The sequence below is a fragment of the Dryobates pubescens genome, chromosome 5, assembly GCF_014839835.1.
Source record: "Dryobates pubescens isolate bDryPub1 chromosome 5, bDryPub1.pri, whole genome shotgun sequence".
NCBI classification, from domain to species: Eukaryota; Metazoa; Chordata; class Aves; order Piciformes; family Picidae; genus Dryobates; species Dryobates pubescens.
Window position 1 is genome coordinate 39004785 of NC_071616.1, and position 23501 is coordinate 39028285.

The 23501-nt window shown below is 39.2% G+C and overlaps 1 protein-coding gene across 9 annotated transcripts in view; it reads left to right on the top strand.

The window, feature by feature from the left end:
• The window catches only part of RALGAPA1 (Ral GTPase activating protein catalytic subunit alpha 1), a 142086-nt gene that overhangs the window by 111473 nt on the left and 7112 nt on the right, over positions 1-23501 (top strand). For 8 of the 9 annotated variants that reach the window (XM_054162060.1, XM_054162062.1, XM_054162061.1 and 5 more), the window contains one exon: positions 22110-22234. In XM_054162060.1, the coding sequence (XP_054018035.1) occupies positions 22110-22234 (125 nt within the window). Of the gene's footprint in view, positions 1-22109; positions 22235-22876; positions 22908-23501 lie in introns of all 9 variants that reach the window. The other variant, XM_054162064.1, reaches the window with a different exon arrangement.

The window sequence follows — 23501 nt, forward strand, 5'->3', positions numbered from 1 at the left end:
TGGTCTATTCTATTCTATTCTATTCTATTCTATTCTATTCTATTCTATTCTATTCTATTCTTTCTATATATACTATATATAGTTTATATATAAAGTTATATATATATAAAGTATATAGTTATATAAACTATACTATAGTTCTTTAACTAGATTTTGATGGGCATGTTGACTAGAGTGGGTGATGATGAGATGATCTCAAAGGTCTTTTCCAACCTGGTTGATTCTGTATTCTCTGTGTAAGTCAGTGAACATTACTTTTAAAATGGGGATATGAGCAGTTATTTAGAAGCTGTTTGCTTGGCATGAAATGAGAAAAACTGTACAAACTTCCCTGGCTTGAATTAGGCTATGGTCAAGCCAGTTGTGTCAGTGGAGAACAGCAAAAAAATGTTGAACTTCAAAGTTTGGCCTGGCTGTCAGTGGTTTAAAAACGTCATGGACATGCTCTTGGTGTTCAACCTCTGGCCAAATTTGAGGTCAAGCAGGAATTTCTCTCATAGAACAATGCTAGACTGTTGGATGTTTCCTGTAACATGGACATGGTCTGTTAACTAGGATTTTGAAAATTGAATCTAATTGTGTTCCTGCAATAGCAGGGGATTGAAGACATCAAGGATTGGTTTTAGTGTCTCCTGATTTCTTTTTACTTTTTTTTTTTCCCTGCAGCTTATTTTAGCTATGGCTGTAGCAGTTCTCCACAGGCTTTTAAGATTGTTGTGGACTGCAGGGCATGCAGGCAAGGGTATTTTATGGTCTGCGGTTAAATAGCTTTTCTGGAGACCCTGCCTGACTTAATCTCCTTTGCAGAAGACAGGACTCATTGATCAAAGTGGTCTTTCGTTGTGTTGGGGTGTTGCTGGAGCAAAGAAAAACAGGGCTTAGAGTAGTGAAAACAATATGCTTGAAGTGGGAGGGGGAAAAGGAGCAGAAAAGCTATATTTTGGAAGGTACAGCAAAGCAGAGACCCAGCTAGAAAAGTGAAGCTGATTATCAAGGTGTTTCATGTGTGCTCTAACAGGGTCAGTGAAAGAGAATTCTGAAGTGATCTGCTCAAAGTTAATTTTTCTTTGCTTAGGAGTGTCTTATACACTGGATCACTGTTAGTTTATTTGGAACTTTGATGATGGATAGTAGAAGGTAAGTTAAATGTGGATCTCAAGGGAACAGAAATACTTGAGACTTCTGTCAAACAGAAGACATTTCAAACTCGACACTTTTGTCTTCACTCTCCTTTTACCATAGTAGACAGTAGAAATAGTTCATTTCAAAGCCAGCATCAGTGTGTGGATATCTCCACGCCTGCAGTGGTTTCAAATTAGAGAAGAGTAGACTTAGATTGGATGTTGGGAACAAGTTCTTAACCATGAGGATGGTGGAACAGTGGAACAGGTTGCCCAGGGAGATGGTTGGGGCCCCATCCCTGGAGATAATTCAGTGAGGCTTGACAGGGCTGTGGGCAACCTGATCTAGTTGAGGGTGCCATTGCTTACTGCGGAGGGGATTGGACTAGATGACCTTTAGAGGTTCCTTCCAACCCAAACCATTCTGTGATTCCATGATTAAGCATGTGGTTTCTTTCACTGTGCTGTGCAACTCTTGGTGGGCACACCAAGAGTGGAATTGATCTTAATCTATGCTTCCCTATTTTTGAGGAGTGTGACATGTAGATCTTTGCGGTGGTGAATAACAATGAACTCTTAGTTAAGCTGGGACTGTATTGATTTACTCACATATGGGTTGTGAAGGAAGTGGCAGTGAGTTTGGCCCTTCTGTTTCCAAGGAGGACTTATCCATCCTCCAAGTTTCCAAGTACAGATGCACCTGAAAAAGAATCAGCTGTCATTTGCAATCAGCAGGGACATTCAGGCCTCTTCATGCAACCTGATTGCAACTTTTTTCTTTATTGCACTAGCCTGTTAATCGTGATGTGGCAATGGGTAGTACCTGTGAACAGTATAATAATGGTTGCATGGATACAGGAAATTCTGCTCATCTCCCTTTTACAGTCTGTCCTGTCTTTGGGCACGTATTGTACAAGCTGAAGTAACTTTCTGAGGCTGACGTATTCTGACATAGTCCTCTTTCTGATGCTATTTTGATGCTTCTATTAGCAAACTTAGATAATAAAATGCTTTGAAGGTTTGATTTTGTTAATGATTTTTAAAGGTTTCATCTGCTCTGTTTTCTTTCTTTGCTTAAAATACCATTATGATATGTTTCCATATTGTAGTATATTGAATTAATAATCCACTAAATGTATCAGCAAACATCAGTTGTGTACAGCAAATGGCCTGCTCTAACTTGATGCTTGTCATATTCGTTGCTGCAGCTGTGTGAAGAAAATATTGCCAGGTTGCTTGGAGTTTCTCTGTTGATTTGTGGAATTTGCTTTAATTTCCCCTGTGAGGATTGTGCTGCCCCTCACTATCTTTTGGTGGTCTGGCTTTCTTGTCACAGTACCTCCTCACCAACAGGTAGCATGCACACAGTAGCAAGGGACACACATGAAATACTTGTATTGTCATGCTAATGAAGCAGCAGTACCCCTTTCTCCACATCATAGCTGATGTGTTTCTTCTTACTGCATTTGTTGATGGCTTAAGAAGTACATGCCTATCTCCTGAACGTGCTCCAGCTGCACATTTACTAGGAGGACTTCTGAAACTCATAACTAATAATGGAATAGTCATATCACAGGATGTTAGGGATTGGAAGGGACCTCTGAAGATCATCGAGTCCAACCCCCCCTGCCAGAGCAGGACCACAGAATCTAGCACAGGTCACACAGGAACACATCCAGATGGGTCTTGAAAGTCTCTAGAGAAGGGGACTCCACAACCTCTCCGGGCAGCCTGTTCCAGGGCTCTGTGACCCTCATACTGAAGAAGTCCCTTCTCATGTTGCAGTGGGACCTTCTGTGCTGTAGTTTGTATCCATTACCCCTTGTCCTATTGCAGGGTGCAAGTGAGCAGAGCCTGTCCCCTCCCTCTTGACACCCAGCCCTCAGATATTTATAAACATTTATTAAATTCCCTCTCAGCCTTCTCTTCTCCAGTCTAAAAAGCCCCAGGTCTCTCAGTCTCTCCTTATAGAAACAGATTAATTTAGATAGCAGATTAATTTAGATAGCAGAAATATAATGCTGTTTTAACTATTCAGTTTACAAAATACTGTAGAATAAATCCTAATCTAAATTATGGGATAAATCAATTTATTTTTAATCAAAACTGGGAAATTTACATCCCTTTATCTTCTTTTGGTGTCATATTCCTAAGCAGTTGATTCTTGCTGTATTGTAGCTGACCTTTTTAGGCAGTTGTATTCCAGAGCAAGAGAAGATATTAACCCTGTATGATATGTGACAAGACAGAAACTCCTTGAGGTATAAAATAATGTGCTTGTTGAAAGTTTCTTCTGTATTAAAAAGTCATAGCTCAGGAAAAAAATAGAGGTCAAAGTTGGAAAGCACATATTCTGGCAATGTCAGTTTTCCTTCCTCAAAGTCAAATGGTTTTCTAGAAGTCTCATGGGTGCATGAGCATCTATAGGCACAAGAATTGAGGATGGCAACTGGATGATAACTGTGTATCAAATGGAAAAGGCATAAGGGGTGCTCTGTCTCCTGATATATGTATCATTAATGCATTTTGCACAGTGCCACTAATTAATTTTGGTGTAGTGAAAGGAATAATGAATGCCACTATAATTGCTCTTCTAACATGCTCTGGTATAGAAGTCTATTTAAATAAACATATGCCAAGATTCTCAGCAAACTTTGCAGTGTTTCTGGCAGTACAATTTTTATACAGGGCAGCATCATCATCTCATTTATTTATCAAGGTTCTAATGTAGCCTGCTACTGATATTTGGAGGTTTTCAGGAGAAGACTTGATGGGGTGCTTGGTGCCATGGGTTAGTTGTTTGGGCGGTGTTGGATTGGTTGATGGGTTGGACGTGCTGATCTCGAAGGTCTCTTCCAACCTGGTTTATTCTATGTATTCTATGTATCACAGGTGAGAATAGCCATTATTACTTTAAATACTTGACACACTTTTTTTTAATAGGTATTACTCTGTGTGCTTTACAACAAATAACTGAAAATTTCAATATTTCTGTGAATGTTTATCCTTTCCCTGACTCATCCCGTCACAACTTCATCTGATAACAAGTTCAATTAAGAGCCATAGATGAGTTAATCGTAGGAGCCCTGCTGAGGTTTTTTCTGGAAGAAAGCAATCATTTCTACAATGTATTTTGCTGTTTTAACAGTGAAAATTGTTTTCCAACTTCAAGCAAGAATTACAATGTAGAGAATATGAGAGTGGTGAAGCCCTGGAATGGGTTGTCCAGGGAGGTGGTTGAGGCCCCATCCCTGGAGGTGTTTAAGACCAGGCTGGATGAGGCTCTGGCCAGCCTGATCTAGTGTGAGGTGTCCCTGCCCATGGCAGGAGGGTTGGAACTAGATGATCCTTGTGGTCCCTTCCAAACCTGACTGATTCTATGATATGATGTTCAGTCTTTCCTGTACTTTGACTTGCTCAGATCTACTCTTCTCCCAGGTCTTGGTTCTCCTGACAACTCACTTGATCTTCTAATAATTCAAAATGTGATTAGGTAAATGCCTGCATGCAGTGGTATAACATGAAGAACTGAAGATTTCCAAGGCATTTGTAAGTAGATGATTGTTTTAATGGACTGTTCAGATACCTCAGTTTCAAGGAGTCTTATCTAACAGTTTCTCTGTGCATTATAATAAGATTTAACTAGAAGAAAGTTTTCTGTCTCTATTTTAGTCATACACGTGCGAGAGCACACATTTGTACATGCATCTACTTGTAGGCTTGCAATGAAAGTAATAGCTATTTATATAGAAATTTTCCCCTGAGCAAATACAGCCAATTAATGTGCTTTCTTTTGATGTCACAAGTATATTTGAACAATAAGAGGCAGTTGTAAGGAAAATTCCAGAGGAAATATGAGGAAAATTTAGTTTCTTGTAAACCACAGATAGCTTAAGTGCTTAGAATAGCACACCAGTAATGTAAAAAACCAACATAAGCTCTACCTAAATAACTGCTCCACCACCTCCCTGGACAGCCCATTCCAATGGCCAATCACTCTTTCTGGGAAGAATTTCTTCCTAACATCCAGCCTACACTGCAAAATGTTTTTAGAATCATAGAATTGTTGGGGTTGGAGGGGACCTCAGAGATCATCCAGTTACAACCCCTCTGCCATGGGCAGGGACACCTCACACTAGATCAGGTTGCATAAAGCCACATCTAGCCTGGCTTGAAAAACCTCCAGGGATGAGGCTTCTACCTCCTCCCTAGGCAATCTGTTCTGGTGTCTCACCATCCTCATGGTGAAGAACTTCTTCCTAACATCCAATCCGAATCTACCCATTTCTATTTTTTTCCATTCCCCCTAGTCCTATCATTACCTGACACTCTAAAAAGTCTCTCACCTGCCCCATTTCCCCTCCCCACTTTTCCCATTCAAATCCCAGAGCACCTGGGCTCTGTTGGAGTCTCCTCCCACCCCAGGTGTGACCACTTGGTCCTCTCCTACCTCCCCACCCACTCCCCTTTTTAATCCCCCCCTGGAAAGGTAGAAGCTTCAAGCTGAGCCCATCTGGGCTGAGGGATCCTCCTCTCATCGCTGGTGAGTGCCCATGGTGCACACTGGGTGATGGTGGTGGTGACAACAAAGGCCGGGGGGCCTGCTGGCCCCCCGGTTAGGTAGGAAGAGTGTTGATGGCTGCTCCAATATCATCCATGGGTGCTGGCTGGGCCTTCTTACTGGGTCTGAGCTCCTCTGTTAGGTACCTTGGCTGGTGAGTGTCTTGCTTCAGGCTCTGGGATGGGTGCAAAAATGGTGGTGATAGAGCAGGAGCTGTTTAGTCATATGATATTATACTAATTACACTACTTTTACCTGGAGGCCCCTTGAGTCTGCTCTCATCATTCAATAAATCTCTGCTTTTGTGCCTCATTTACAGACCATTTCTTCCCCCTCACTGCTTCTTTTCAGAAATAAGGAAGGAAAGGAAGGAAAAAAAACAGTAAAACATATCTGGAAAATGCATTCACTTATCAATCAACTCTGAACAGGAAGAGGGGCAGGTTGGAAAGTGAGAATCACTTCTTATGAATCACAAGACAAATTTCATAAAGAACAGACAGAAAAAGACTGCATCCTCTCCATTGTGGTTATATTTCATGGTGGTAAATGCAGAGGAAAGAAAATGTTCAAGCTGGCTTGGAAATCTCAGTCACACTTCTTTACAGAAAGAATCATTGAGAAAGGGACATTGTGACAAGTGAATACCCATCCTTCATACAGAAATACATAATCAACCAGGTTGAAAAAGACCTTTGAAATCAAGTCCAACCTATTGCCCAACACCATCTAATCAACTAAACCGTAGCACCATGTGCCTCACCATCACCGGAAGTGTTTAAGAAGAGACTGGATAACTCCACCACCTCCCTGGGCAGCCCATTCCAATGGCCAGTCACTCTTTCTGTGAACAATTTCTTCCTAACATCTAGCCTAATCCTCCCCTGGCACAGCTTGAGACTGTGTCCTCTTGTTCTGTCACAGGTTGCCAGGGAGAAGAGACCAACCCCCCACCTGGCTACAACCACCCTTCAGGTAGTTGTAGATATCAATAACATCTCCCCTGAACCTCCTCTTCTCTAGGCTAAACAGCCCCAGCTCCCTCAGCCTCTCCTCATAGGGCTTGTGCTCCAAACCTTTCACCAGCTTTGTTGCCCATCTCTGGACACATTCCAACAACTCAACATCTTTCTTAAACTGAGGCACCCAATGGATAACATCACACTAAAGTTTACCCAGTAAAGAAGGGGGGAGGCCAAAATTAAACCCAACTAAGATTCCAAAGCATAAATTGTGCTATTTATGTTTATTAAGTACAGTTTGAAGTCTTGTCTGAGGGACATCTTACCTAACAGCTCAGTAAATGAGGAGAGTATTGATTGGCATATGCTGCTTAAATCGATCACCTTGACAGCCAGAATTACAGTAATCTGTCAGTATTAATGACTGTCTTTCAAGCCTTGATACCTCTCCTTCGCTTGTCTCGTCTTGCCTCACTTCTGTTTGAAGTGCATTTTCTTGCAACCTCTGTTTTTGTCAGGCTAGGTACTTTTGTAGTGGGTTTTTGTCCCCCGAGTCCAATTTACTGGCTTGATCATGCAATTAGAGTTAAAATGCAACACCAGGGAGCAAAAGTAGGCAGTGTTCTGAGTAACAATTGGACCTCAGAGGTAGAGCAAGCCTGTGCTCAGCCATCGTTTATTAGTTACCTGTCGAAAGAATAGGATTGCTTTGCAATGAGTAATTCCAAAGCATCACTTTAAATGCCTTTGATTTTAGCCACTAGAGACAAGTGATTGAGCCAACACTTGTGATAGGTTTTTAAACTCTTGCCTTACTGTTTATCATATAGACACTTCAAACAGCTGCTGGAGAAATACTTGCAGATGTATGTACCAAGGTGCTGCTGTTACTGCGTTTTCATGTAGGCACACACATCATTTCGAGTGGACTGCGTGCGTTTTTAATGTGAGGGGGAAACTGAAGTGTGAAGCTTGAAAGCTGTGTTTTAAAGTAGTGTAATTTCATGTTTATAGTCTGTGAGGTTTTTGGCAAAACACACATAATGTAACTGCAGTTCTGGATTTGTACATGTTCACGTAACCATATTTTCTTCAGTAACTGCCCTGCTTCTAATCCCACAGAACCTGCCTTCCCTATCCCAATTAGCTCTTCTCTCTATACCTCTTCTTGCACTGTCTGCAGATAGAAACTGGGGTGCTGGAGGCACCTGTTAAAGAGGTATAGTGTAAGCACATGAGCTTAAGTGCAATAATATGACTGCAAGATATCTATCTTGTTTGTATCTGTCCAACTTGGGGTTTAATTAGTAGTATAGCTTTATTCATTAGTTGCTATTCCCTAATGAAATGCATGAGATTCTCTTGAAAGTGGTAAAAAAGGATTGTCTCTAGTAATACAATTTTCTGCTAAGAGCTGAGTGCTCTGTTAATGTTCAATGCAGTTATGGGGGAGACTCAAATCTAGGTTCTTCAGTATGCTTTCATGAATTTACTCATCTGGAGGGGAAGTATTCATTCCACTGATTTGTCTAAAATGTGTAGGATTTTGCCAATGGCATTCTGGTTTAGAATAAAAGGATGTCAGTTGGCTACCTTAAAAAAAGCAGTGAGGTGCTTTATCAGTTTCCTAGAACTTCTGAATTTGGATCTCTTAATACAAATAGCTTGAAGGAGGACAGTTCTTTTTTACTGCATCTCTTTAAGGTAGGAAATCTTTGGGTTTGTATATTGTAAGCGTGAAGTTAGCAGAGCAATCACTCTTTCATTATAAAATGTGTTTTAAATACCCTTAAGAGTCCTTAAACTGGAATGGAAAAAAAATAAACTAGTTCAGTCTTATGCAGAGTTGATTGCCTTGTACATAACACAAAATGACAGGGGTTTTGTTAATACCTACTTAACCTTATTAATTAACTAAACATTTTGGGTAACAAAAGCCCTTTGTTAAAATGTTAAGACTCTTGCCCCCTAGAGGTGTTAAAATTCATGTGGATTTCTTTGATAGCTCTCAGATGTCTGCAAATAAAAGCAGGGAAGAGCATACAATTTTTCCTGGTGCTTCTGAGATTTGAATAAAGAAATGTTTTTAAACCATTTAATCCTTACCCTTAAATCAATGGAAAAAATGCTGTGTTTTGCGACGCTGATACTTTCCCTAGTCATAAATTCAGCCCTAATCGCACGTCTTGCAAACAAGTCAAAAGCTGTGTATATGTAAAGAATAAATACATACCATTGTGTATGGTTGGCTCTGATATTTAAATTGGTGAGAAATGTGGGAGATTATTGTAACAAGCCAAACTGACAAACAGAATGGCTGTGAGACAGAGTAGTGTTTCTGAGGGAGCCGAGTAAGATATTGGCAAACTGTATCTGCGGCATTCTGCTTATGGTAATCAAGACAATTGGGGGTTGTTTGCCACTGCCAACAGAGGGATTAGAAGATGATAGGTACCAGAAAAAAAAAAAAAGGAGATTAATAGAAACTAGCACATTGGTTGTCTTTGTTCTCTTAAAGGTCCCTATTTCAGTTACTGAAGAAGGGGGTTATTTACAGTACCCCTCAGTATATAGAAATACTTAGCTGGAGATGGACGGTACTTTGTCTAACAACATTCACCAATTGAACAGGTCAAAATTAGAACAGAACAGGCTGGATGTATATGGTTTTATGCTGTATGTGCCACATACTTCAGAGAAAAAAAATAATGAGCAAACTAACATAAAGCAAGGATTAAAAGTTAGCATTACATTTGGTAATTCTGGTTACCATATGGTAGTCCAAAGGACATGAGTCTCCTCACAGCCCAGCCAATCAAATTAATCTCTGTGTACTTTTGAGACATTGAGAAAATAATTTAATTACTGATTAACTGCACCTGAATAGATCTGTGGGTCACAAATATATCTATCTCCTTCTGAATGCTTCTCCTCCCAAACAGAAGAATGCAGGCTATTAGAAAATCTTTTGATTTGTGCTTGCCAAACTGTAGTTACCCTCCATCTGTTCTTGCCAATTGTGGAAAAAGGTCAGTTTTCAGCAAAGCCATGCATTTCACAGAAGGTATGTGAAGTGAAATTTCACAGGGGACATGATGGATCCTGATTCTTAGTGATAAACCTTTGGGGCCAGCAGGGTTGGCATATGGTTCAGCATGATATGAAGGCTTGGGTTCCCTGGCTTCACTTCTTTGGCGTGGAACTGATAAAACCTGTCTCTTAAGTATTGTTTTGCTGGACACCAATCATGGGCAGCAGGAACTGCCCATTTAACTCTCTGTGGGAAGGAAGCCCAGGCTGTGTTCACAATAGTGCCATTGTAGTGCTGCAAACTGCTCTCAACAGCTTGACCGCTCTAGGGAGGAGGGTGAAGGGGCTGCTTTACTAATTGCCCTTCAAAATAAAGAGAGGGGGAAGTAACTGAAAATTAATCTTTGTTTTCTTCATATAAATAGAAAAGGACTGTCTTTGAGGTTTTTTAAAATCAACTTCACTGCCCTCTGAAGAGACTTCTCAGTAGATTATTTCATGCAGGTATTGCAGCAACCCAGAGAATTTTTTTTTCCAACTATAAAAGGGGGGGAAAAATAGTTCTAACTACATTGGTATAGATTGGAATTAATGACAAAATTTCTCATGTGAGAAGTTTTCTTTGTTGCTCTGTAGTGAGGAATTGCAAATTAATACATGTCTTTATGTGCAGTCTTTTAGGTGACCAATATTACTGTTAGTATAATTTCATATTTGTGTAATTGTGCAGTTAGTGGTGGTGGCTTTATGAAAAGCATTTTCCTTAATATTTCAATTAGTATGCCTGTATGTGCAGAGAAAATATTTAAGGCAGAAATTTAAATATTTGAATGTATGAACAGTGGCCTTAAGTATTCATGCTAGTAGCAGAGAGCAAAGAGCCAGTCTTGATTCTGTAATTTTACACTTGTCAATTTTAATGACTGGAGTTAAAACTGATGTAATGCTGAGTGCTGGAGTGGGGGAAAAAATCCCTCTCCCAAAACCTGGGGTTGGTATGTGGGGCTGCAGTTCCTCCTGGCCTGTAACTGTTCCACATTATTCACTGGCTGAAGGCATGATTGCAACACCTCAGCATCCTTAATAAGCCATAGTCCCTTGGCCTGTTGGCCCTGTGCCTCCTCTGCTGCCTTCTACAAACCTGCTGCTAAAGAGGGGCCCGAAGCAGTGGCATCTGTAATGGGCATCAGTTAGCACAACACACACCGTATAGGTTCCTCCATTCCTGTCTTGGATACATTAGTAAGACAAATCCTCCCTGGAAGTTGGAGTAGGAATTCTATCTGTATAAGGGTTTTAGCACTCTGCTTCACTGTTTTGTTTTCACCTCCATACCCTGTTACCAAAACATGGGCAGGCATGGTATTTATAAATACTGTCATTAGTCTTCTAGCCACACAGCCAGTAAAGTTAATGAGTAATCTGCTAGTGCTGAGGTGTTCATCCTTCTGATGCTGCTAGCCATCTGATCTTACCATCTTTCTAGTTTCATGCTAAAATGCAGTTTAGGATTTGTAAAACCAACATTACACAATAAATAGTACCAAACCGGAGGCTTCCTACTATATGTTTGTGTTCATCTGCTCCTGCTATATTTCAAGCAGATAATTCATTGGATGCCCATTCTTCCTCTTACTGCAGAGTAGATTATATTTAAGTCAAGATTAATGGATAGATTCTGATGTTAAAACCCAGTCTCTGAGCCTGTCATTCCCTAGAGGCATATAGTGCATTAGTTTAAGCCAATATGCTGCTTATCGTAGATACTATGACACTGTCTTAAATGACAGTTTACTGTACTTTGTTACTGCTTACTCTGCTAATAAAATCACTATATTGTGTTCTTGATAATTACAATATTAAATAGAAACTTAATTGGATTACTGCACATTTAGATACAGATAGTTCCTAAGTAATTGTCCACTGTAAAATTTCTGATACTCATTTTTTTTTCTCTCATGAGGTGTGTTGTGTCAGTGTCTGAACTTAATACTTAGTTCAGACGCCTTAGCTGAAGGAGTGCTGAAAAGTGATCTGCAGTGGGATTTTTTTTTCAGTGTGAAGCAGTACCTTGTAGTCTTATCATGTAGTTTTTCACTTGATTCTTGTTGGGTTCAAAATCCTTCCATAAGATGCTTTCATTTGCCAAAGTCCTCGAAATAAAATAACTTCTGGGTTCTACAGAGAATTCAGTAAGTATTGTTAACCTGGATATTTTTTTGTCCTTAACTTGGAAATTGTTAGAAGGCTTGAGCATCAGTTTGTCATTTTTGCTGCATAAGCAGATGATCAGAATTACATTTCATTTAATTGAGTGAGTACATGTAATTTTACATGGTTCTCTTTTAAGAAAACCCAACTTTATCCCTCAGAATTAAACTACATGAAAATCACAGCAAGATTAACACTTGTTTAACCCCTTACACTTGCACTTTAATTCCATATATCTTTGTAAGTGCCTTTTGTAGAGGAGTTTGGTGCCGAGTGGTTACATTTTTCATTCCATAATTGAGTGTTTTAAGTGGTTAAGCATAGTCCAAATTTTATCCAATTCCAGCTTGTGTTAATGGTGCTACACTCACACTGCCTTAGCACCTGTTATGGATTTTGAGTCATCTGGCAGCCCGTGGGACTTAGATAAAGAAGTACCAGGTGTCCTGCCTGTCTCTTAATTGAGACGCAATGTAAACAATATAGACTTGGCAATATGGTTATAGGAATGGATTAAAGCCCAGCTTTGTCTGTGCTGATGAATCACAGCTTTTTTTTCCTTCCTAGATGATGTTATAAACCACCGAAGAATTTAGGTAGCTGTAAGATGTGATGGAACAACATAAAAATAAACAATATATCAAGGATTTTCCTAGAAGGACAATGTTGCAGAATGTTAAATGTCTTGAGGTTTCTCGTGGAAAAAGTAAGCATCACTGACAATTTCTTGCAGAAATGTGGCCATTTTTAGAATGCTCCCACTGGAAAAATGAAGATTCTTACACAAATGCAGATAAAGTCAATGCCTTTCACTACAGAATGTGTTAGTAAACTAGGCAGAAAGCAATAGGATTGATTTGGAAACACTCAGTGGCTGCATGTTTATGTAGCTTATCCTTACCTTGCAGGACTTTTAACCATTTAACCAAAGGGTAGATATACTGGAAGTAATCTCCTTTAGCTGTGAGATTAGTGCTTTTAAGGAAAAGAAAAAACCAAAACACCTCTAAATGGCAAAAGTACACATTGCTATAATTTGCCCAATAACTTTTAATTTATCACAGACTTGTTAAACTGAAAAATGAAAAGTCATTTTCATTATATTAATCTAAAGAATGATGCAACTATGTGCATTGGAAATAAATTGCAAGATCTGGAAGGATGTGATTAATTTGTGTTAGTTGATCTATTATGTATTCCCTTATTTTCTCCATGAAGAAATATACCTCAGAGATTGCCTCAGCCCTTTTGCAGTTACAACTTGTGTTGAAAAGGGGTTTTATTAGAGGTGATTAGGTACTACATTGTATATTTGCTTCAATTCTACAGTCTTAATATGTTCTTTGTTTTGTACATTTGTTTTCATTTTTTGAATGAGAGATCTACATGAGTTGGTAGATTGGTGTCTGTATATTTCTTAAAATCAGTGATTTTGGACAATTAACACCGAGTACCTTACACAGTTTTAAAATGTTTTCATGAAATGCAAAATAGAACTTTACTTCTAACATGTGATTTTGATTCCTTTGAGCTTTATGTTCCATTTTTATGAGTATTGAAATACATTGTTACATTTTATTGCTTTCACTGGTATTGAAAATATTTTCATTAGAGGGAAAAAAAATCTCACCTGTTTAGTAGTGTCAAGCACAGTACATTTTTCTTTCCTTCTCTTTTACCTAAATCAATTGCATCATGAGGAGAATGGACTGGGTTCTGCCTTATGAGTCATCAGTGTTGTGGCTAAGTTCCAATTGTATATGCAGAAAGTGCTTTCATTTACAGCATAGCTGTGTAAACAGATGCACAGAGCTAAATATCTATATGCCATTTGCTATTTTGTCAGTGTTTGAGAAACAAGAAAGAACCCAGGCTGACTTTAGAATATCAAGTTGACTTAAGTAAACAGAAAATGTAACTGGGGGGGGGGGAGAAAAAAAATCTATTTGTATACTGTTCAAACTAGATGTGGAAATCACTGAAATACAATAAATAGGGAACACCATGATGCCACTTCTACAGAGTCACTTTTCAGAATATAAGAGAACTTTAACTGTTCCTCTCAGTGTGGCCAGTTGATACTGATCACCCACCTACATACAAACCACTGCTAGTTGCAGGGCTTCTAGCACTGGATCAATAGCAGCCCAACTCACATCCTTCATTCTAAGAGCCAACAAAGACTACAAATTGCTGTGACTCAGTATGAGTTCAGCTGGTTTGACAGCCACTGCACAATCTCTTCTTTTGGAGCGAGATTTCCCAGAAAAAACTTCAATTTCTCTGATGTGTGGGTTTTGTCCTGTCTTCCTTTACACACTGGATTTTGCTATGGCTAACTTTTCCTTTCAGCTGCAATAAAAACTTGGTCCTAACCTGTACTTGTTATCTTTTTAAGGGAGGCAATCCTCCTTTCACATTTTGATGTCAGGAATTTTGTGTTTTGCTGGGAAAAATCTACCCATTAGAGTGGATGTTTTCATCATTTTGAGTAGCTCAAACTGTAGCAATTAATTACATGGGGTTTGCACACATTTTCAGACCAGGGAGAGAGAAACTTAAAATCTCTTAGCAGCATATGCCATTTACTGTGCCTCACTGTTTCTTTGTTTCCTTTGGCCTTTAAAATCCTTGGAGCACTTTTGTATGCTGACAATACTACAGATTTGGTGTTGGTTTTTTCCTAGAACAGAAGAGGTATACTTCTGAATTTGCTGTGGGGGCAAAGGTAGTAAACAAGAGGGTGTCATTTTATGTAGCTTTTCTTAAAGTACTATTAATCTCTTTTCTATAAATAGTGTCTACATGCCATTAAAAAAACCCTCTTGCAACTGTCCATTGATCCTACAAGCAAGGATCTCTGGGTGGAGGATTTTCATTTTCCATTAAGGATAGAGTGGTGCTTCGGTTTCTGCTTGTCTAAATTACTTTCCAAACGTCTGGCTCACAAAGTCATACTTTCTACAATCATATCAATATGTATTGACTTCTTAGATGACTTTGCTAACAGTGGGACGTGCCAGGGATGCAGCTGTACATGTATTTCTGACAGTCATTTGTAATTAGACATGAAAAACTCCATCTTGCTATTGAGAAATTCATTCTCTGGCTTTTTTTTTTTTTGTTCTCAGAGATATTTTTAGGCAAACATCAAAACCTCTTTTTTCCTAGCACTAGAATCAAAGGTTCTCGCTACATACTGTCTGTATTGGGATCCTATATCCCAATATACAGTTATGTTGTAACATACTGCACCAGTGTGCCAATCTATATAAATACAGAGCACCAGGAGAGAAAATTTATGAATAAAACTTCCACAGAGTGTCTGATTTTGCTTTTTCCTTTTTCTGAATGAGAGACCCAGTGCTGGGAAAATAAATTACTGAAGAGCCCACATTTTTACTCCCTTTCACAAAGGGAGTCCTTTTGTTCATAATCCTGTTTCTTTTTTCTGGGTTTGTTGTTTGTTGGTTTTTTGTTGTTTTGGTTTGGTTGGGGTTTTTTTAAGGAAAGAAAAATAATAACCATAAGCAACTTATATGATAAATACTGGACTTCACCAGCCCCTCACTGTGGGTGTAGGAATGCTTGCAGCATTGTTGAGCTTGCAACTTGGAGCTTCATCGTTCTGGGGTGTTGCCTGAGCTATAATGATCTTGATGGGTGACCTTATTGCTCTCTACAGCTACCTGAAGGGTGGTTGTAGACAGGTGGAAGTTGGTCTCTTCTCCCAGGCAGCCAGTACCAGAACAAGAGGACGCAGTCTCAGGCTGCACCAGGGGAGGTTTAGGCTGGAGGTTAGGAAGAAGTTCTATACAGAGAGAGTGCTTGCCCATTGGAATGGGCTGCCTGGGGAGGTGTTCAGGAGGAGACTTGATGGGGTGTTTGGTGCCATGGTTTAGTTGTTTAAGTGGGTTGGATTGGTTGATGGGTTGGACGCAATGATCTTGAAGGTCTCTTCCAACCTGGTTTATTCTATTCTATTCTAACTCATCCAGATATCATCTTCAAGTTGTCTACTAAAATGGAAGCTGAGGCATAACTTTGTGTTATGGTATCTGAAGTGCTAAATACTTTCTTTTGGCTTTTTGAAAAATACAGAGTCTCTGCCCTTGGCATCTGTAGTGACTTCACAAAAGCATTGCCTTCAAATTCTGTTGAACAAAAGAAACATTGATCTGACGTTGTAAGTATTACACCATTTTAGTGTATTAATGAGCTGTGCATCACTTCATCCCTTTTTTAAGTTTCTTCATTGTGTAGGGTCCTCGTCATTCATCCTTCCCTCCAGAAGCTGATGGGGAAGTCTCCTGATAAAACATTTTGTTTATCTTCTTATTCCATAAGTCTTGAGACTTTAGACAGAGCTGTTCTGTTGATCTGACCCATGTTCCTCATGAGTCTAAAATACAAGTCAGAAAAGTCTCTGCACGGCAAACACCTTGTTCTTGGATGCCAGTGAAGTTCACAGGTGTCTAAAGCTTTCACTGCTCTGCTTCTCTAGAGATCTGCTCACTTGAGCACACACTAGAGCTGCCTAAGGCATTGCTATATCTGAGTAGACAAATGCCCAGTTCGTGCCTCTCTTTATCCAATGAGTAGATAAATATTTGCTCATTTGACCTGCAAGGCACCAATGCTCTAAGAGTTTTGAAGGTATACTCGCTGGATTAGAGCCCACTCAGGTGCAACAGGAGGTAACTCCCTGGTTACATCAGGCAGCCAGGAAACAAGAGCAGTTTCCAATTTTGAGGCCACATCCCCTGCCTCTTACAAAACTGTTCTAACCATTGGGACTGAGGACGTTTTGTAATCAGGCACACTCTGTTCAGCGCTGAAATTGCTCCTCCTTTCATAAAGATCTCCCCTGAATCACAGGGAAAGTACATGCTGATCTCTATAGCCTAATGGTTATGGTACTTCCCTGGGAGAGGAGAGTCCCTGGATTCCAGTTATCATGAATTGTTTGTTACCAGATGGTCTTTGGAGTGGACACCAGGATTTTTTTTCTCCAGCCCTTTTCCAAACCTAGCACTTAGGTGCCCTGGTAACAGCTAGATCACAGAATTGTGAAGTGCCATATCCTTGAAGTCTTGGAAATGTTACTTCATATTAAAACTGCTTTTTCTGTGTTTTTCTTCAGCCTCAGGTTGATGAAATTGAGTATTGGTATTCCCTGCGTTATTGTAACGTAGTAATCATGCATCCACTCTTCTGCAAAAGACTAGATAGATTTATTGTAATTTTATTCAGTTCTAAAACTGAGAAGTGTGAATAAGAAGAAGGGAAAGAAAACATGTAGTCACAATGGCAATAAATCTGTGGAAATGATTAAGAGGAGATTAATTCAACAGAAGGACTTGAAAGACGGAGGCAGTAGAAGAGGCTGAACAATGGGAAGTATGTATGTTGGGGAGATTGCATGGTTAAAATTTCAAGGGAGGAAAAATACCAAAGAATTTGAGATGTGGGGAAATGTAGCAAAAGCATTTCCTTACCAAATTGAAGGATGACAATGCTGTGGATAAAAGAATTGGCAGTGTGAGGGAATTGTTTGGGATATAAAGGGAGAAGGTTCAGATGGTGGATGAAGATGCAAGGAGGAGAGCTGTTTTTTTCTCTCTTGTGAAACATCTCTGTCCTTGGCATCAGGCCTCGCTGTACTGAGTTAGATTACAGCACAAGGCAGGTGTTGTTTGTCCTCCAGAAATAAAAAAAAGCCAAGTATAAAACTGAAGACACAAACGAAGGCAGATGCAAAATTCTGGGAAATGGGAAATAATAGTAGACAGCATATGAATAGTTATGTGATCTACACAGCAACAGACTTCCAAGGCGTTTTCCTTTCTTTTTGTGATAAACATCACAACAAAGTGGAGTGTTTGAGAGGGGATTGTATTGTGGACACTTACAGAGAGGTAGTGCTAGGCATAAGAAGCCACATGGAGGAAAAAAAGAATACTTGTCAAAAAAATGTCAAGGTGAGTGAGAGCTGCTGCCTGCATTAACTGACTGGAGGCAAGCGTGGGTTGGATAAAATTATCAAATAGCTGTGGACTGTAAAGTTAAAATAAGTAGCCTGCATTCACTCTAGGGAGTGGTAGAGTGATGGCAATATCTGAAGATGCCCCATCTAGGCAGTGTGTTCACAAAGTGGTCTTGCAGTGCTCAGGTTAGATGTAAGGAGGAAGAAAAATTTGTGGAGGCCAGAAAAAAAGAGTATGGCAATAACTGAGATTTTAAGTAAGAGCTAATGGCTGGGAAAAGTTGTGTCTTGGATTATACAAAAGGAACATGCAAGATGTGGATGTATGCTGCCACAGGAATCTAAACAGAGCTTCAATTAATGAAGTGATGCAGTCAACAGTGATGGAGAGGTGAAAACATAAGATGTTCATTTGCAGAGAGAGTAGGCATAAGTAGGTGATTGAGCAGCCAGACTTTCAGTGCTTGTTCCCCAGTGCAAATCAAGAGGTCTCAGAGAATGTTTACAGTAATAATAGACAGTGCAGTATTTCCAGCATTAATAGAAATAACTGGAGATGTAGAGAACAAGTAAAATGGATTGTAATGCAAATGAAATTTTAGCTGGAGTGAGTACAACCAGAGTGACCTATAAAGGTATGGTTTCCAGACTTATTTATTTTTCACTTGCACTGATTGCATTTTTCAGAGCAATATCTTCTGAAAAAGTACAATGAAGTAATTGCAGGTTTTGTTACACTCTTTGCAGATGATATATCTGCGAGCTTTTAGCTGACAGGTTTGGCTGAGTGCCTGTATAATTAATGTATCTCTTTCTATCTCTTACCTTTTTTGTCCTTTCTCATTTGTTCCAGTTAGCACCTTCTTCGGAAGCAGAAAACTCACTCTCTGTGCCAGAGTCTTTCTCCATTGGTTTGTCCGCACATCCTTCCCATTCCATCTTAATTGCTAATGCCAGTGGCAACATCCACTGGCAGTAAGAATACAGCTTGCATTGCCCTGTTATTAGTAGCCATTGACTTTGTGTGCACCACTCAATTTCTAGGTGCTAATAACTCTTCCCTAGAGAACAGCATTTTAAAGAAATAAATGTCTAGCCTATTAGAAGTAATGTAGAAATTAACTACCATGGGTTTATGGTTACTCTTGCAGATAGTTACATTGAAATACAGAATAGAATTAGGTTGTCTCAGCCACAAAAAAACATACAAATTTGGTGTGTTAAAATACTAGAATGTTCTGAAAGTGTCTGTGAATAGAAGATCAAAGTACCTCAGTCTCAGTTGCTCAATTTCTTATATGTAAGAGGAGCTTTTCTGAGGAGAGTGTGTAATTTTTCAGTGCAGAGTGCAGCAAGCTTTGGACTGAGCATTTGCATCAGATTTTTTGTTTTGTTGTTAAGTGTTCCATTTTTAATAGATGGTGTTGTGGACTCCCATGATGAGCAGTGACCTGACTATCTGAATTACTTTTCTCTGGGTATACTAAGTGTGCATTTGAATTAGACTTCTAGAACGGATATAAGCGTGTCCTTTCCACTGTGTAATGAAAACATCCTCTCAGTCAGCATCTGTGTTGAGACTTCTTTATTGGGTTAGGAGATAGAGAATGGGAATGTCCTTGTCACATTCAAAGCAGTAACTTTCCTTCATTTTTGTCTTATTTGTGTATAAGCTTTGGATATAATAGGATAAACTAAAAGGTTTCCTTTAGAGACCTCTGAAAGTAGAGCATTTTGAAAGCAGGTAGGTGTCTCCACCCTACTTTTTCATGAAACATTTTACCCATTCAAGCAGACTTTTAAAAACAGCTTGTTTTGATAGGAGCCTTTTCTCCTGTGGGCCTTCAGCCTTTGCTTCCTGGCAGCACCTTCAGTGCGAAAAGAGAGTGATCAATTGGGAGACTATCAGTGCCAGCATGCATAGAGTGATAAGTTAACACACCACTGGGAATTTCTAGGGCCCACCAAGATACTTCACTTCTAATGTGCTAACAAGCTCATTTTTCTACCTCTTGCCTCTTCAGTTATTTTTTTTTCTCAGAAGAGCTTAGAAGTTGAGTGCATCAGGCATAATGAAAAGCTCTGTAGGAGGCAGAAGCAATAACCCCATTTTTCCCTTTTCAGCCAAATAGAAAATTAGTTTCTGGTAATACACAAAGGCCAGTATTTTTTGTGCAAGGGGCACTGCTGTGAATCAAAGGACTCTATTAACTGCAGAAAATTCAGCAGCTGTGAATCTCCCCCAATGAAAAAAGTGCTTTTCAACAAGTTGAGATACGTAGTATTATTTAGACTTCAACCATCAGCTTCATCCTCTACCGCTTATACATAGCCTCCTAAAAACTGCTGTATTACTTTCCTCTGTTAAGGCTCAACACTGTGTTTATCCCCTAACCTAAGAACCATTACAATGGGAGACTTTCATATTTTCTCTTGTCACAGTGCTGCTGATATAACTTCTCCAGGCAGATTTCTGCTGAGGTTCAGGTGTCTCAGGATCCAGAAAGAATTCAGTGTGTGGATTTTGAAGGAAAAATTATTTCCCAGTCTCACTATGTAGCCAAGGTGTGGTCTAAGGAAATACAGTGGAGACAATTTTATTCACTGGAAGTTGTTTTCAGTCATTATACTCTCTATATTTATTTGTTTTCATATTTAGAGATATTGCAAAAATCTACTGTAAATCTGCTGTACAGAACACTGCAAAAAGGTCTGATGGGGGAAAGTTCTGTAATTAGAATAGAATAAACCAGGTTGGAAGAGACCAATTGTTGAAATATAATTTTCTAAAGCAAAGATGAAGGGTATTGTGTCCAGCTTTAATTTGGGGCTGGGAATTTTATTGCTTATCTTAACTGAAAATAGTGTTGTTACGTATTTTAAATGTGAGCACTTGTTACTAGAAACACTGACCCCTTGTAATGCAGTTTTCATGTTTGGATTGCTAAAAGGTTTGTGCCAAGTCCACATTACCCCTGTTTCACAAGTGGTGACGTTGAGTCAGAAAGGTTGTTTGCTCACTGTCCCCCACAAAAGAGCTGTGAACCTGAAATCGGAACCCTGAGCTTTAAAGGAACTGATTCTTAGTGCATTCCTCCACAGCATGAAGATTTGTTTGGGGCCTTTTATTTTAGGAAGATGGAGCTGTGTAAGGAGAAAATCATCTCACTATCTACTAACAGAATGTGAAGAACAAAGGGAGAAGTGTGCACAAGTGTAGATGCCAGTGAAAATTTCTGATGGGTTTCTGGTTCTGTGAGATAACTGGAGAAGGGCTCCTTCATTCAATGTATTGAGTCCAGCTGGAAGACTTCAAAAGTTGTGAGAGAAAAGGTTAACTGATTTCCCAGTTCAGGAACTATACAACGTGAAGTCAGCATGGTATTTTTTCTTGATAATTGTATGTTGCTGCCTGCTGCTCTACATTTTGACAGCCATTTCCATAGTTGCTTTCACGAACAGCAGAAATAGTCTCTCTTTTTCTCGCTCTCTCTGTGCTAACAGCACAATCAGGCCTGCTGGAACAAGAAGCCTGGAGAGGGTTCTTCAAAAGCAACAACACTTCAAGATACCAGTCTCTTGTCAATAATATCAGAGAGGGAGAGCACAGGGGAAAAGGAAGAAGTACAGTATTTTGCTGTCAGTGCCCTGCCGACACCCTGTTAGCCAGCACTTAAGGGTCCTGCAGATTCCTTACAAATATTCTTGCTTGTTCTAACAGCACAGTTCATGAGGGTTTTTTTCCCAATACTCAAATTTCGCCCTGTATGTATCTTAAACTATGTGTGAGTGGGTTGGTGACTTGGTTTTTTGGGGGGATTATGGAAGCGGTTTGTTACGGAAAAGTGCAGAATCATTTACTTTGTTAATGCTAAAGTTATCTTTCAGGCTACAATAATGTTTTTCTATTTGATTGTGACCACAGTTCAGGCAAATCAGTTGCTTCAAAGAGTATTAGTGGCTGCTGTTAGATGGGGGGGAAAATTGCAGAGAATTTTGCATCAGACATGAAGAAAAGAGTTGAATGAGGTTTACGGTAAGCATGTTTCATCTTTGTTACTATTACTTCTATGCATCAGCTATCAGAGTTATGTAAAGAATTAATACTAAATGTGCACAGTCACTGAAATACATGAGATATATGTTTAATAAAAACAAGAGTTCTGAATACCTGGGCACTGGTATTTAGCAGTTACAGTATGTGTTACAAATTCATCCTTAATTCTTGGCTAAACCAGTTACGAGGAGAGAGCACGATACCTGCAAACGATTGTTCAACATCATCTAGAGCCTACAACATTTGAGGATTTTGCTGCTCAGGTTTTCTGTCCAGCACCTTACCATCATTTGCCCTCGGAGACAGGTAAGAAGTACAGTAAAGAACTGATTTTATCCAATCTTACTCGAAATGCAGTATCCTTACTTATAAAGACTAAAAGTTCAGACCTTTGCACATCATTAAGAGTTAATTGGAAAGAAAAGAAAAAAATACTTATATACATACATATATTTGAGAATCTGGGTAAAGTTGCCTTTAAATCTTTATTCTGTTGCCTGGCATCATGAGCCAATGCCTGACATTAAGATTTGGCAAATTGCTTTAATGCAGCAACCAGACCCTGTATTTTTACCGTGAATTTTATCACATTCTCATGTGTAAAATCTCCATGGAAGCACTGGTACTCCTTCATCTGGGCTTGTTCAGGGAAATACATTATTTAATCTAAACACATCTTCCTCATAAGAATGTTTTAAGGCTCACTAGAGAGCCTTGAAATCTGTGAGCCTTGCAATCATCCATTTATTTCCGGGTTGTTAGCTGCAAAGTTGGTGTAAGGTCAGTTTTGCTTTTCAGTATATTTTACCTGTTTTATAAGAGGATACTGCATTTTCAGTTACTAATGAGAAAATCAGTAAAAGAAAATTAGTAACTCAAGGCCTTCCTGTTCTGACATTTCTTGAACTCCTTATGATTATTTCATTATTTTATTTCCCCTCTTTTTAGATCATTAAATATCAGTTCTGTTTATCTGAAGGTAAGACAAAGTGTCCAAAAAACCCCTTTGTTCCTCTTACTTTTACTAGAGCACTAAGCTTGTAACCAAATTGTATGCAAACTTTCCTTGTTTCCCTTGTTCACACTAAAAAGAATTTCACACTGATTGAGAAATGACCACTACATCTTCTTAAAGTTTTAGTCTTTTACTAACCTCAGGTCTGCATGAAGCACTAACACTGGTTCTGGGATTAAGGTAACTAATGATAGAGACAGTTGTTGAATGAGTAACACTTTATTGTGTTGACCTTTGTTTCCCAGCATGAGCAAGTAGTACTGGATGGCAGTGGTGTGTTTTGTACCCTTGTACTGTCTTTCATTGATGTTGTAAGACATTCTGCAGTGATAACATAGGAGAGAAGGAGAAGACGACAGTGTAACACTTGAAATTCCTTGTTTGGGAAACTTTATTTCATGACAAATCAAAATGCTTCTGTGGAAAAGCTGTAAATCTAACTAAAATTAATTTTGTGAGAGTAATTTGGCAAGCTACCTTAAAATTAGTTTCTCAACTGCAAAGCTGTGAAGAAAGTAAGTCAAAAACAACAGAAGTGTTGTCATAGGATTACAGAAA